This window comes from Myotis daubentonii, chromosome 7 (genome assembly GCF_963259705.1).
Source record: "Myotis daubentonii chromosome 7, mMyoDau2.1, whole genome shotgun sequence".
Lineage (NCBI taxonomy): Eukaryota > Metazoa > Chordata > Mammalia > Chiroptera > Vespertilionidae > Myotis > Myotis daubentonii.
Genome location: NC_081846.1, coordinates 62,767,630 through 62,782,719, shown reverse-complemented (window position 1 = coordinate 62,782,719; position 15,090 = coordinate 62,767,630). Strand labels below are relative to the sequence as shown.

General features: G+C 37.1%; 1 protein-coding gene across 36 annotated transcripts in view; it reads right to left on the bottom strand.

Annotated features, from left to right (window-relative positions):
* The window catches only part of NEB (nebulin), a 192,582-nt gene that overhangs the window by 86,234 nt on the left and 91,258 nt on the right, over positions 1-15,090 (bottom strand). For 34 of the 36 annotated variants that reach the window (XM_059704463.1, XM_059704461.1, XM_059704470.1 and 31 more), the window contains 11 exons: positions 14,865-14,972; positions 12,658-12,969; positions 10,853-11,056; positions 10,019-10,123; positions 8,809-8,916; positions 7,402-7,713; positions 6,010-6,213; positions 5,462-5,566; positions 4,459-4,566; positions 2,821-3,132; positions 647-850 (listed from right to left, as the gene is read on the bottom strand). In XM_059704463.1, coding sequence (XP_059560446.1) covers positions 647-850; positions 2,821-3,132; positions 4,459-4,566; positions 5,462-5,566; positions 6,010-6,213; positions 7,402-7,713; positions 8,809-8,916; positions 10,019-10,123; positions 10,853-11,056; positions 12,658-12,969; positions 14,865-14,972 — 2,082 coding nt within the window. The remainder of the gene's footprint in view (positions 1-646; positions 851-2,820; positions 3,133-4,458; positions 4,567-5,461; positions 5,567-6,009; positions 6,214-7,401; positions 7,714-8,808; positions 8,917-10,018; positions 10,124-10,852; positions 11,057-12,657; positions 12,970-14,864; positions 14,973-15,090) is intronic. The other 2 variants (XM_059704493.1, XM_059704497.1) reach the window with 2 other exon arrangements.

The following is a 15,090-nucleotide window of genomic DNA, read 5'->3' as shown; positions in this document are numbered from 1 at the left end:
TTCCTCATTTCTTGGAGGGAGATAATCATATCTTTTTTATTGAGTATTTTTTGAAAATTAACAATAACATATAAAATGCATCAGTCATAGTAGGCACTCAACGAATTGTATATTTTCTATTGCTGTTATCATTGTGGTTACTGCTGATGGGTATGGTATAGAATAGAATTTCTGGAGTGTTAATAACCCTAATTCTGAGGTTTGCTGAGAGCCAATTTCACATTCTTCAATGAGCAAGCACTCAATATCACCACCTGAATGTTTGGAAGATGTCCAGGCAGGTGTGGGAGAATTTAGATAAATTAGAATTCAATCTAAAATGGGCATATTAAGGTTCTATCCACTGGAAAAAGAATTCTCTCAGTCTCAATAAACAGGTTGCTAGAACTCCAGAAAAGAGAACTGATCATCTATCTTATGTAATAAAACTGAAAGCAACAATAGCCGCTCACTTTTCAAAAACAATTTCCACAACCTAAGGAGAAAGAATAAACCAAGCAACTAATTTGAGTTGTGCATTGGTACTTCTAAAAACACCGTGTTTCCCAGACTTTAAAACAAAAGGCTAAATGTTATATATTTGTCACTTTATGAGCTACATTCACGAGAGGGATGACTCAGTCAACGGGAACAGCTGAAGGCTAACCTTGCTCATCGTCAGGGCATTACTCTTTGCCAGGACGATTTCGGGGGTATCCGTAATGCACGTGAACGTTAGCTTATCTGCAGGCAGACGGTACTTCCTGTCACTCAAGATTTCTCCAGCTCTCTTCACCTTCTCGACCTCTACGGAGCCAATGGGCACCCATCCAATGCCCCGCAGCCACTCCAGGTCAGCCTTGTAAATAGCCTGAAAATGAAATAATGTCAAATATTTACTAAAAATTACCTAGACAACTTGGTGTCTGACCCTGATTTAGCATCTACAGAGGATGTATACTTCTGAATCTTACTTGTGTAAATTTCTGGGAAGACCCACTGTGGTACAGAGGGGCTAAACACGTTGTTCCTGGAGGTAGCCTTGTTTTAGAGACCCCGAAATCGCTGTAATAATATGGATTTCATTGATACAAAACCATTTTAAGGAAATTACTGTCTGCCTCCTGGTACAAAGAGCTTATTTTCTGATTTGATTGCCCATGTTGTGTGGGACTAATAGAACACAGTTTGTTCTTATCTCATTGGACAATGGCCTTCCCAGCCAGCCCTACAATATAAAGAAAGGATGACCACACGTTGAATTAATGTACTTTCTGGGAACAACAAAAAGGGTGTCTTTTTTCATATAATTCTATATACATGCTTCTAAGACAAAGAGTACATATATTTTTACTCTTATTTATCTTATTTTCAGTCCTCTTTTCTGTCATAATTCAAGTAAAATAAGATATTTTGTCTTTCTTTCAGTTTTATTCTTTGAACTTAAATAACCACTTGAGGGATAATTTTTCTCATTTTTAAGGATAACAATCCTTTTTACTTTTATGGATTTTTGGGAAACTCTCTTTTTACAGTGCCACGACTTTTATCATTCTTTTGAAAGTGACTACTTATGAGAGCCTGATTGAAAAAACAAAAAGGAGCTACTAAACCAATAAGGTAGCATTTAGGTGCTCAGGACAATTTACTAGCTGACAACAAAAGTGCCTGACATATTCCTAGGAAAGTATTGTTTTCAGCTTCTTGGATAAATTATCTCAATGTATAATTCATTCCTAAACTTTCTTTTACCAGTTATAATAGATATTCCTGTAAATTAAGTAGTCAGAAAAAGGTAATGCAATCAATTCATTTGGAAAGTTAGGTTGAGTTAACCCCTAGAGTGCCGGGGAGCGCGATTGCGCTCCTCCTGTCTTTCGCCAAAAGTGCCGGGAGCGCTATCAAAGCTTCGAAATGGCGTCCAGTTCTAAATCTGCTTTTATTAGTGATGATGATATTGCTAAATATGTCAATGTAGTAAAGCTTTCCTTAAGATTTTGAATATGTAACTTCATTTATTTGCAATTCATAATTTTTTTCCTAAACTGCTGTAAAACAGCAAAAATGCCTTGGCAATTTTAGCATAGTTCCTAGGATATTGGTTGGCACTCAAAGGGTTAAACTAGAACATCAATGAACTTAGATAGAAAAAAATAAATATTTATTTTCATTAACCTCTAATGGAAATATAGCATTTCTTTCAATTATGAGTTTACTTTGTAATACTTTAAGCAATAAAAAAAAGGAAAAAAAAAATAAAATCCTAAATATAAATTAATAGAAAATGGTATCTCCAGACAAAGGAATGATTATGAACCATTAAAAAGGATGTAAAAGATTAAAAAAAAATTATGAGTTTAGTCAAGAGATCATAGTAGTATTGATACTGCATGGGATTTGGTTGGCAATAGAAATCGCAAATATTTTCATATCCAATTACAGTTGTGCAGACATCTTGAAATATTTATGCTCATCACTGCTTTGAAATTAAACTAGTTACTACACTCACTGCTAGATATTTTCATTTAATGTGTTAATAAAAATCCATATATATATTCATACATATATATAAACACATATATGTATATGTATCTATATTATAAAAGGCCTGTGGCCCTAACGCCGTAATGACCAAAGACCAGCGTGGGTGGGCAGGGCCACGTGATTTCGTGCGCTGGCCTTCTAGCGTATATATATATATTAGATTTATATTTTTTATGACATTATCCTGAGTTGTCCATAGGTCTCAACAGATTGCCAAAAAATTCCATGGCACACAAGAAGTTAGACCTCATTTTTAAGCTTTAAAAACACATTTTGAATAATAGTAGACCTACTCACATCACTCTGAAGGTCATAGGCCTTCCGAGCCTGAATGACGTCATTCTGGTCGGGCAGACAGGTCCACTCATGCAGGGGATGCTTGTAGTCTATGTCGCTTACAAGGATCTGGCACTTCTTGGCCAGCACCACCCCCAGCATGTCCACGGGGCTGCTGTACTTGGTCTTTGACTTCTCAAAGTCCTTCTTGTACTCCCTGTCACTCTGGATCTTGGCCACGTGCATGGACCACATCATCTTGGGGTCGTCTTTGATGTTCCGGGCTCCAATGTGGTGACCGAGCTGTTTACGATAGCCTTCCTTGTACTTGTACTGAAAAAAAGAAAAGGTATATGAGTCTAATGATAAGAACATCTCATATCACATTTCATAATTTCATATACAAATTTCTGTATTTATTTTGATCTTTGCTACCATTAGTGTGAGAAAGGTAAATATGGTCAAGCCCGTTTTATAAAATAGAAACCTAAAACTTAAAGGGATTAATTTATTCAAGGTCACATCGTAAGTGGGAGGCAGAGTTCAGACTAGAATGAAGTAGCTTGGTTCCGAATATTTTTCTCTTTCTCTTAAACAATACTACCTAGTTTACATTGGATTGCTTAACAAGTAAAGGTAAATCATCTTGTATAATCTAAAAAAGCATCTACTTAATTTAAAGATGTGGCTATTTTTTTCTTTAAAAAAATGCATTGATGCTTAGAATATCTTCCTTGTAATTAGAATTGATGGTGAATTCCTTGGTTGAGTATATGGGCCACATTTAGATAGTTTCACCAGAAAATGCCTCCCTTATTAGCCTGTTAATGTCACTGAACTTTCACTGTGAGAAAGTCATGCCTTGGGTCAACAGTCTCCTTACTTTTAAAATTCAAGAATAACATCTTATGGTCCATTTTGCCACGAGATGATCATAGTATGGGCTTCTTCATTTTAATAGCCAGAAAAAGTTTAAATAATTGAAGGAATGAAGCATAAATCTAAAGCATGGGATTCTTCAATAAGAAGAAAAATCTGGATTTGGGTTCTAAGCAGCCCTGGAACATAATGAGGGCACGGACACCCCCTGGAGATGTTTCTCATGAGAAACGAAGGAACAGAGAGGAGAGATAAGTGGGTACTGAGAAAAAGCTTTGCTTACTTCTCAATTTGTTCTTGTAACCAGTTAGGGGCCTCTGGGTAGGAAAACTTCACTGAAAGTTAAAAAGTATGAACTAAAACTCTAAACGCGTCCATCATCAAGTCTTCTTTTAATGCCAAAATAAATGGATAGAAGTAGTAGAAAAGTGTTCACATCTATATTGGTTGATTTGCATGTGCTATCAATGTATTTTTTTAAACAAATATCTGGATCAACTGCTGCTCAATTTCTGACACTCAAAAATATGAACTCATTTTTAGTGTGCATAAAATATTTACTTTTTAAGAAAATTTCTTTCTTTAATTGATTAATAAGTATAATGGGCATAGTATCTTGTGCTTTTCTTCGTTTTTCTTTGCAACTTTGTACATTGGGAAATCGCTAAATGAAATTGAGACGTGTAGGGACAACAACAATTCTATCAAGAAAAACTACAACAGCTTCCATTTGTGAACATCTTTGAATAAAAAATGCCTCTTCTAAAAACATCAACTTACCTCACTGGCAATATCTCTCGAAGCCTTGGCTGCTTGGATTGGAATGGCATCCACACGCAAGTCATAGCCTTCCTTCCTGGACTCTTCCAAGGCAAGCTTATAGAGTTTCTGCAGAAAAGAGAGTCATTAAATCACTCCTCCTTTCATAAAAAATAAAACTGCTAATTATTAAACGTTTTCCATCCTCATTTAAACTACAGAAACAAATCCACAAAGTGAAGTATTAAGGTGGGTTTGTAAAAAAATTTGGTTTCATAAGCACTTAAAGATTTTAAGGGACGTGTTCCAAACTTTGGAATTTTATTGATTGGCAAATTTCAAAAATTTGGGGTTGCCAAAATTTTGTCTTGCCAAACAAACACATGTTAAAAAACCTATTTACTATCACTATCATAAAATAAAAGGCCATTTTAATATTTAAAAAGGAGAAAGAATATGGAAAGTATTTTAAAACGAAATATATTTGGACTCATAAAAAACTCAGTGCCTTGTCCTTTTTCTTCCTCATTTTGTTGTGGATTATCATTACAGACTGTGATCTACTTGTAGAGTAGAGTTTCAGAATCACTGGCCTGATGAAAATGTTGTTCCTAAATGAAACACCTAGAAAAATGCTTGCAAACAACATGAAATAGTAACCAGAACATTAATAAAGCAGCAAAAACAATCATCAGTGAGTTCCAAGCCAGTGCCTGCCTGATAAATAGTTGTTGAACCATATAATGACTTGATACCCACATTGTCATATAGAGGAAGGCTTGAGGAGTATAATTCCTATCGGAATATTCCTCCATAAGCATTCCATTCCCTGATATTTACTAAAGGGCTGGCCTACTTTGTAGATCTAACATATAGTCCAAAATTGAATCAAGGGAGAACTATCTCTTACTGGCAATGTTAGTTTGGAGTATGTATAATAAATTAGTCAAAACAGTTCATTAAGAAGACAGTTACAACAGTTCATTTTGTCTTCTGTTCATTATAAAAGCAATAGTTTACTCACATCACTATAGTTTATTCTGTTAAGCTTGGCTAGCATGATTTCTGGAGTGTCAGGCATAACATGGATTGTTTTCTTATCATTGTCCCAGGCTTCAGTATATAAGCGCTATGAAAAAAAAAGATGAGAAAAATTATTTTGGAGTTCACAGATACTTCTTTGATTATGTGCCAGTCATCTCTCCTCTAAACAAAGTAGAAATAAAATTATTAAAGTTGCATATAGTCCTATCTTTTATGTAGATAAATTAGTATTTCCAAGAGTATTTATCTCACTATTTTGTTCACTCAGAGTTTTGCTTCTTATTAAAAAAAACAGTTCTGAAAGTATAATTGGATCGAAGCATTTACAATCTGTAGTTATAAAATAATTGTAGCACATTGCATTTTTAACATAAGTTTAATATAAGTACCTATGATATTATAATGGAAAAGTAATTTTTAAAGGTATCATAAACCCTATGGGAATTTTTAAAATGTAGTAATATGTCAGCATTTTTAACTTGCTCTAATGTGAATTTTGGTATCTAACAGGGAGTAGTGAAGACTCACCTTATTCATGTTTATAGCATTGCTCTTTGCCAGCACCTGCTCCGGGGTGTCAGTTATGCTGGTAAATTTCAGTGCATCTGGACGCTGACGGTAGATATTATCACTCAGTATCTCTGTGGCCCTCTTGGCTTTAACAACTTCCAAGGAGCCAATTGGAACCCAGCCAATGCCTTTCATCCATTCAAGGTCTGACTTATACAAATTCTGCAAATCAACAGATAAAAAACCCACATTCGTTAATTAGTGTTTCAGATTCATAGTCACAAAATGGCTCATACTAGAGAAAATAAAAAGTATTGATGAGCAGATAAGGCTCCCAGCACAGTTGATCACTCATTTGTAAACATTATTGAATCCAGAGTATATTTTTTTCCTAAGCATCTTTTTTCCTAAAAATATATTTTTTTGTACAGAGGATTATACCAAGAACTAGGAAAGATTTTTTTATATAGTAAAAGACACAGTCCTGTCCTTGAGTGTATTACAAAATTTTTACACAAGATAGTATATTAGATATTTCCCAAATTATTCCTTTTATTTTACTCTCAATAGGACATGCTAATTGTTAATAAAATTAGATTATTGTTTTTTTAAGAACCAACTTTATTTTATTTTTTATTGAATTTATTGGAGTGGCATTGGTTCACAAAACCATACAGGTTTCAAGTGTACAACTCAACAAAACATCATGAAAAAGATAAGAATGCCTTAGAATTTTCCTGTCAGTAGGTATAAAATATGAATGTTTGTTAAAATAATTTAGTGTAATATACTTTTGTTTCCTAACTCTCCCCATACTACCCTCCATTGACATATACATACATTTCTACCACTTCTGAAAAAAAGTGTAGCTACATATTTTTTGAGGATTGAGTTTCATCTAACTCAGACAAAGGAAGCCCAAATTACCAGGAAGAAATATACCTGTATAAAATTGGTAATATATACTTTATTTCCTCTTTTACATATAACTTTTGGGGAAGAAAAATTGTGAAATAATTTGTAGTGCTACCAATGGGAAACTGTTTTGGAACCTTCAATTGTATACTATTTAGAAATATGCAAACAAATTCTACCAGTGATGGCGAACCTCTGACATGCGTGTCAGAGGTGACACGCGAACTCATTTTTTGGGTTGATTTTTCTTTGTTAAATGGCATTTAAATATATAAAATAAATATCAAAAATATAAGTCTTTGTTTTATTATGGTTGCTAATATCAAAAAATTTCTATATATGACACGGCACCAGAGTTAAGTTAGGGTTTTTCAAAATGCTGACACGCCGAGCTCAAAAGGTTCGCCATCACTGTGTCCATTGGCACTAGTCAGAATCCACGGACATGCTGCAGATCTGCTTTTAACATGCAGAACCAGCATCAGGAATACTCACGTCGCTCTGGAGGTCATAAGCTTTCCGAGCGTGGATGACGTCATTCTGGTCGGGCAGGCATGTCCACTCATGAAGGAGATGTTTATAGTCCACATCACTGACCAAGGTCTGACATTTCTTGGCCAAAACGATGCCAAGCATGTCCACCGGGCTGCTGTATCTGGTCTTGTATTTCTCAAATTCTTTCTTGTACTCGAGGTTACTCAGCACTTTGGCAATGTGAAGGGACCACATCATCTTGGGGTCGTCATGGATTGCTCGGGCACCAATGTGGTGACCCAGTTGCTTACGATAAGCTTCTTTGTATTTGTACTGAAAGAGAGAACCAGAAAAGAGGAGGAAGCTTGACGAGCTCTTCCCTGTTGTTCCTGCTGCGGTGATGCTTTCCTGTGAAACCCTTAAGACACTTGGGGCATTTCATCACGTGCTGCTGTGATGCGACACATTGGGGTGTGCTGACTCCCAAGAAGAAGATGGTGTGCTCACTCTCATGCTCCCACAGTATAACTCCCCAGTGAGTCCTTTATATTGTGCTAAAAATTATTTGTTGGCAAAAAGTGATTAAAAGTGAACATTGAAAGGCTGAGTTCAATTAGAGTGACAGTGTCTCAGAAGTCGGTCATGTGGGTGGGTGCATCTGAGATGTGTTTACATGGTTCGTTAATTTTATTTTCCTAAGGCATTCTGAGAAATTTCCTCTGCACAAACAATCTGGGGGGGGGGGGGGCAGGAATTTTAAAACCAGGCAATTTTTGTTGTTTGATGGGTATAGAGTTTCAGTTTTGCAAGATGAAGAAGTGAGAACATATGTAACACTACTGAACCGTACACTTGATAATGGTGTTATGAGTTGTTTTATCATGCTAAAAAAAGAAAAACCTACTAAACGGACAATATTGTTACTCTTGGATTAAAGTCTAGGTTGTCAAGGAATCTGATGTTTTTATTTTTAGGTTAAAGGGATATTGATTTTGTGGACCCCTCAGCAGGAAAATTTATAGCTTTCTTGCTATTCTATGTCCTTCTTCAAGTCATGGGGAGAACTCAGTTAAACTTACTTCTTTCCTGGAGTTTTTGCCTTGGGTGTATCCTGAGGAGAGCTCATGGGGCTTTAGCAGTAGCCCAATACATGTCCATCTAACTAATCAAGGCACTCAGTTTTATTAAGCAAAAACCCAAGTGACAAGAATCAAAGAAACCACATTCCAAACCAGGCTTTGTCCTGTGATGCTTGTGACTTTGGGCAGGTTACCTACTGCCTCAAAGCCTCCATGTATTTGCCTACACAACAAAGGTGGCTAAGATGGATGATGACGGAAGAGACTTCCAGCTGTGTTCCTATGCTGTGATGCCCCATGCAGGGACTGGCCTGTTGGTAACAAAGGTAGGGACTTCATCATCGCTTACATCACTGGCGATGTCCCTGGAGGCCTTGGCAGCCACAATAGAAATGGCGTCACTTCTCAAGTCATAGCCTTCTTTCTTGGCTTCTTCCATGGCCTGGCGATAGAGGCTCTGAGAACAGAAGTAATACCTTTTAGTTAAGGCACTTGCTTTCACTCTAAAAATGTATTTTTGCCAAAGGAAGACTACCTTTGGATGCAGAACTGCACTAGTATATTCTGCTTTAAATATATTTTTAAAAGATATAAGCATACCTCTTCTTTATAGATACATTGTATTAGGCAAAAAGTAATCAATATGGGTAATCAAAACAATGAATATGGCCAAGTCTTGAAAATGAGTACTTAAATTTTCCTATGCTCTCAAACTGAAGAAACGTCTGCCTTCCCCCTCTCTTGTTAAAAACACATGCGCGTACACACACACACACACACACACACACACACACACAAAATCAAGATTTTTCCTGAATAAGCCAGGTAATTGTTCTTTGTCAAGAATAATTGGGCAAGAAGCTGTTTCTTCAACAGTATTTCTGGACTGCAAAAATATATGATGACAAATTTAGCTGGAGATAATGCGTAAAAGAATGTATTTTACTGTCTTCAGACAATTCCAAAATGGATAAATCTAAGAATTCTCTTTCAGTTCTTATAAATAAACAAATAAACCTCAAGTTATTTTGAGCATGTTAAAAATTTAATTTTCATGGTGACTTGAGTGTGAAGGGAAAAAATCAAAGTTACTAAGCAACTATTTGGTACCAGGCTCCACACTGGGCATATTGTATATATGACCTTACTTAGTCATCACAGAAATTCCATGATGGGCATTTTATCTTGTTTTACAGATGAGTAACTGAGGAAAAATTCACAGAACAAATCTGTAGCAAGTACTAATCTGATAAGAGTAATAATTATTTTTAATTAATGTTACAATTTGTTTCAATCATTAATAGGTGACTGAAAGCTTTTCCCCCTTCTGGAGAAATTTTTATATTTATCAATTTCTCTATCTATCTATCTATCTATCTATCTATCTATCTATCTATCTACTTTTTGAATTCAGGAATACATATATTCAGGGTAGAGTAATGGGCATAAAAATAAAAATATTTGGTCCTCATGAGAATTAAATCCATAATTCTGACCTTCTTACTACACCAGCAAAGGTCAATGTGGTCAGATCAAGGAAATAAAGTAAATAGTCTTACCTCACTATAATTTATTTTATTTTGTCTTGCCAACATAATTTCAGGTGTATCAGGCATGATATGGATTTGGGTCTTGTCTTTGTCCCAGGCTTCTGTGTATAAGCGCTATGGAAGATAAAAAGGTTAATGAATTAGAAACACAATGTTTGCTGTAAACAGGAGTTTGCAATTTAGAGATCATGACAAAGTTGAAAGCCAGCATCCTCACTATCTGTGCTGTGTGCTTTATACCATATTCTTCAGTCGCCTTAATATTACAAGATATTTATTATCACTAAATATAAATGTAGACCAAAATATGACCAGTAAACATGTGTTTCATTTCAAGATCACCTCCATTCCAATTAAATGAAAAGCAAATATTTCCAAGCATATATGCACATCCATATGCACTGTGGCTATATAAACAAATCCTCCCCATAGTTTTGTTGTTTGTTTGTTTATTAACTGCAAATGTACCTGGATTAGCCAACTCCAGATTTCTTATTTTATAAATGTTATGGAGATGTGAATTTGACTTGTTTGTCCCATATTTACCTAGATGAATACCCAACAAGAAGGAAACCTTGATACCAAACCATGTGTAACTCTCATAGACTTCAAACAATTTGCACACTAAACAGCTGTCCTATTCTTAATTCTGGCTATTTCCCAAGAGACCTCAAAGCAGAAATTCCCACAAATATTTTTGAAATCCTAATGTAACTGAATAGAGAACTCAACCAAATCACTATACAGAGATGGCAATGGAATAAAACAAAAAAGATGAATTAATTATCAATATCCTCAAGAGCATATAGCCATGTCTTACTTTCCCCCAAATGGGAGGCTCACCTTGTTCATGGTGATGGCGTTGTTCTTTGCCAGCACCTGTTCCAGGGAGTCAGTCACGCTGGTGAATTTCAGCTTGTCTGGAGCCTGGCGGTAGATGTTGTCACTCAGTATCTCTGCAGCTCTCTTGCACTTGACCACATCCAGAGACCCGATGGGGACCCAGCCAATGCCTCTCATCCACTGGAGATCTGATTTATACATGTTCTGGTGGGATAAAAACAAATGCAAGTATTACTCAAGCTGTTATGACACTTGATTTCAAAAATAAAAGAAAAAGACTGGAAACTTTGGATAGCTAAACTCCATGTCTATTAAAATATAAAGGCCAATTGGATAAAGATTCATGTATTATGTTCTCTTTAAAGGAAAAGGCACAATGAATGAGGGGTGAAGAAGAAAAGCATTATTCTTTCTGAGAGCTTTATCTAATCCTAGATCATTATCTATGTATTACTACAGTTATTTTCAACATTTTTTTTACTTTTTTAATTTTTTTAAATTTTTTTATTGCTTAAAGTATTACAAAGGGTATTACATATGTGTCCATTTTTCCCCCCGCCCTAGACAGTCCCCTAGCCTCCCCTATCCCCCAGTGTCTTATGTCCATTGGTTATGCTTATATGCATGCATACAAGTCCTTTAGTTGATCTCTTACCCCCCTACCTCCTGCCCCCCAACCCTCCCCGGCCTTCCCGCTGCAGTTTGACAATCTATTTGAGGCAGCTCTGCCTCTGTATCTATTATTGTTCAAAAGTTTATAATGGTCTCTATTATCCATGAATGAGTGAGATCATGTGGTATTTTTCCTTCATTGACTGGCTTATTTCACTTAGCATAATGCTCTCCAGTTCCATCCATGACGTTGCAAATGGTAAGAGTTCCTTCCTTTTTACAGCAGCATAATATTCCATCGTGTAGATGTACCACAGTTTTCTAATCCATTCATCTACTGATGGGCACTTAGGCTGCTTCCAGATCTTAGCTATGGTGAATTGTGCTGCTATGAACATAGGGGTGCATATAGCCTTTCTGATTGGTGTTTCTGGTTTCTTGGGATATATTCCTAGAAGTGGGATCACAGGGTCAAATGGGAGTTCCATTTTCAGTTTTTTAAGGAAACTCCATACTGTCTTCCATAGTGGCTGCACCAGTCTGCATTCCCACCAGCAGTGCACAAGTGTTCCTTTTTCTCCACATCCCCTCCAGAACTTGTCGTTTGTTGATTTGTTGATGATAGCCAGTCTGACAGGTGTGAGATGGTACCTAACATTTTTAATCTCATGGCACATATAAACTAATTACTAAAATTCTATGGCACATCAAAAAATATATTTCTTTCCCTAACCGGTTTGGCTCAGTGGATAGAGCATCGGCCTGCGGTCTGAAAGGTCCCGGGTTCGATTCTGGCCAAGAGCAGTTACCTTGGTTGCGGGCACATCCCCAGTAGGAGGTGTGCAAGAGGCAGCTGATCAATGTTTCTCGCTCATCGATGTTTCTAACTCTCTATCCCTCTCCCTTCCTCTCTGTAAAAAATCAATAAAATATATTTTAAAAATATATATATATATATTTCTTGCTGATCTGAAAAAGAGGTATAATTTTACTCATTCACATCAGACGGCTATCATTGTGTTGGCTGTTGTCATATTTTAGTTTGACAATCTAAGGGAAAAAAGGTCAGTGCCCCTGACTAAATAGTTAGATATTGCATGTTTTAAAAATTCTTACAGCACGATGGCTGGATATCACTGTATTACTATCTTGAGGTTGGTGACCATTGGTATGTGATGGGTCTCAATACTCACGTCGCTCTGGATTTCATAGGCCTGCCGAGCGTGGATGACGTCGTTCTGGTCGGGCAGGCACGTCCACTGGTGCAGGTAGTTCTTGTAGTCCACGTCACTGACCAAGGTCTGGCACTTCTTGGCCAGCACCACCCCCAGCATGTCCACGGGGCTGCTGTACCTGGTCTTCGACTTCTCAAAGTCCTTCTTGTACTCCCTGTCACTCTGGATCTTGGCCACATGCATGGACCACATCATCTTGGGGTCATCTTTGATGTTCCGGGCTCCAATGTGGTGGCCAAGCTGCTTGCGGTAACCATCTTTGTATTTGTACTGAAATAAAAGCAGTGATTTTAAAAATAAAATAAATAGAAAGGTCTAAAAGTTTTATTAATTTAAAAGTTTATTATTTCGAAATTGGTAATTCTTTCAGAGAAATGGAATCATCTGAATATCAACTTATCTCCTCATCCTAAACTCTGATTAGACTTCACAATACTCTAATACAGCGGTTCTCAACCTGTGGGTCGCGACCCCTTTGGCGGTCGAAGGACCCTTTCACAGGGGTCGCCTAAGACCATCCTGCATATCAGATATTTACATTATGATTTGTAACAGTAGCAACATTACAGTTATGAAGTAGCAACGAAAATAATTTTATGGTTGGGTCACAACATGAGGAACTGTATTTAAAGGGCCAGAAGGTTGAGAACCACTGCTAATGGGAAGCTATGACAAACTATGTAGTTTTACGGTTTGCAGACATAAAGTCCCTAAAACAAAAGCAGCAACACTTTTAAGAAAAATCAGTTGGAATTATATGCTGTCTTTTCTTCATCTTGGGCCAGTGAAACCAGAAATTTTACATATGATTTTGAGAATGCTACTCCTGAGTGCACAGATATGATTTCACCCTCCAAAGCACCTGTTACCCCTCCCAAACACGGCTCTGCTGACTTTTATTTGACCCCCTGAAATGGACTGGCTTGGATTTTCCATCTAGTGTGTCTGGCTCTGTCAGACATCAAATTTGGCTGAGACTCATTGGTTGGGATTCCTCAAGTAAGAAATCAGATTCTATAACAGGGGTGGGCAAACTTTTTGACTCGAGGGCCACAGTGGGTTCTTAAACTGGACCGGAGGGCCGGAACAAAAGCATGGATGGAGTGTTTGTGTGAACTAATATAAATTCAAAGTAAACATCATTACATAAAAGGGTACGGTCTTTTTTTTTTTTTTTTTTTTTTAGTTTTATTCATTTCAAACGGGCCGGATCCGGCCCGCGGGCCGTAGTTTGCCCACGGCTGTTCTATAACTACAAGAAAGCTTATTGTTGGAGGTGGTGGGAAGTGCTGGCTCTGGATATTTTCTCTCCACTTCAGGTAACAACATGACACAAATCCTAATGTATATTTATGGAAGTCTGAGTTCTCCACCAAAGGACCCACTTCCTTCAGAGACAGCCAAAAGAGAAATCAGGCTCACCCTTTTGTTGGTTTTTGGTTGTTTGCCTTTGCTTTTCTGTTTTTGGTTAAAAGGAACTCAAAGGAGGCACTTAAGATAATTTTTCAGAGGAAGAGTTGACAAAAACACAGAGCAGGTTGGGGGAAAGGTGTATTTCCCTAGACCTAGCTGTAACCAAGCCTTTTCCTGATGTTGAACCAATACATGTGACCATGTTACTTTTTAAAACTTTTCTTGCCGAAACCGGTTTGGCTCAGTGGATAGAGCGTCCGCCTGCGGACTGAAAGGTCCCAGGTTCGATTCCGGTCAAGGGCATGTACCTTGGTTGCGGGCACATCCCCAGTAGGAGATGTGCAGGAGGCAGCTGATCAATGTTTCTAACTCTTTATCTCTCTCCCTTCCTCTCTGTAAAAAATCAATAAGAAAATATATTTTAAAAAAACCACTTTTTTTGGCATTTTCTTATTTCTCTGTGGGTTCTGTGCTCAAAATATGGAGATAAATGCCTCATAATTGTAGATAAGAGCAATTGCATATTCAAATTTAATTTTATACTGAAGTTTAGGATACCTTTCTCTATGGGGCCTGAATATTAAAGTCTTTTGGAGTTAAAAATATAAAAGAGCTTTTTCTAACGAAAAACATTGCTTTCATTTAAATCACAATAAATGTACTTAATTGGCACCCAGATGCAGGTCCCTGTTGGAATGATGACCGTGATGACCCATCCCGTCCAGCCACGTACACGGAGTGTTGTTACTCACATCGCTGACGATGTCTCTGGAGGCCTTGGCCGCCACAATTGGGATGGCATCGCTTCGCAAGTCGTAGCCTTTCTTCTTTGCTTCTTCATTGGCAAGTTTATACAGAGTCTACAGAAGGAAAGTCAAAGTTAAAGCAAGAGGCTTGAGAGCAACCATTTGGAGATTTTCAAGTGACATACCATTTCATTTTAAAAAGGATAGGTTTTGGAAACAATTTAAAATTCTA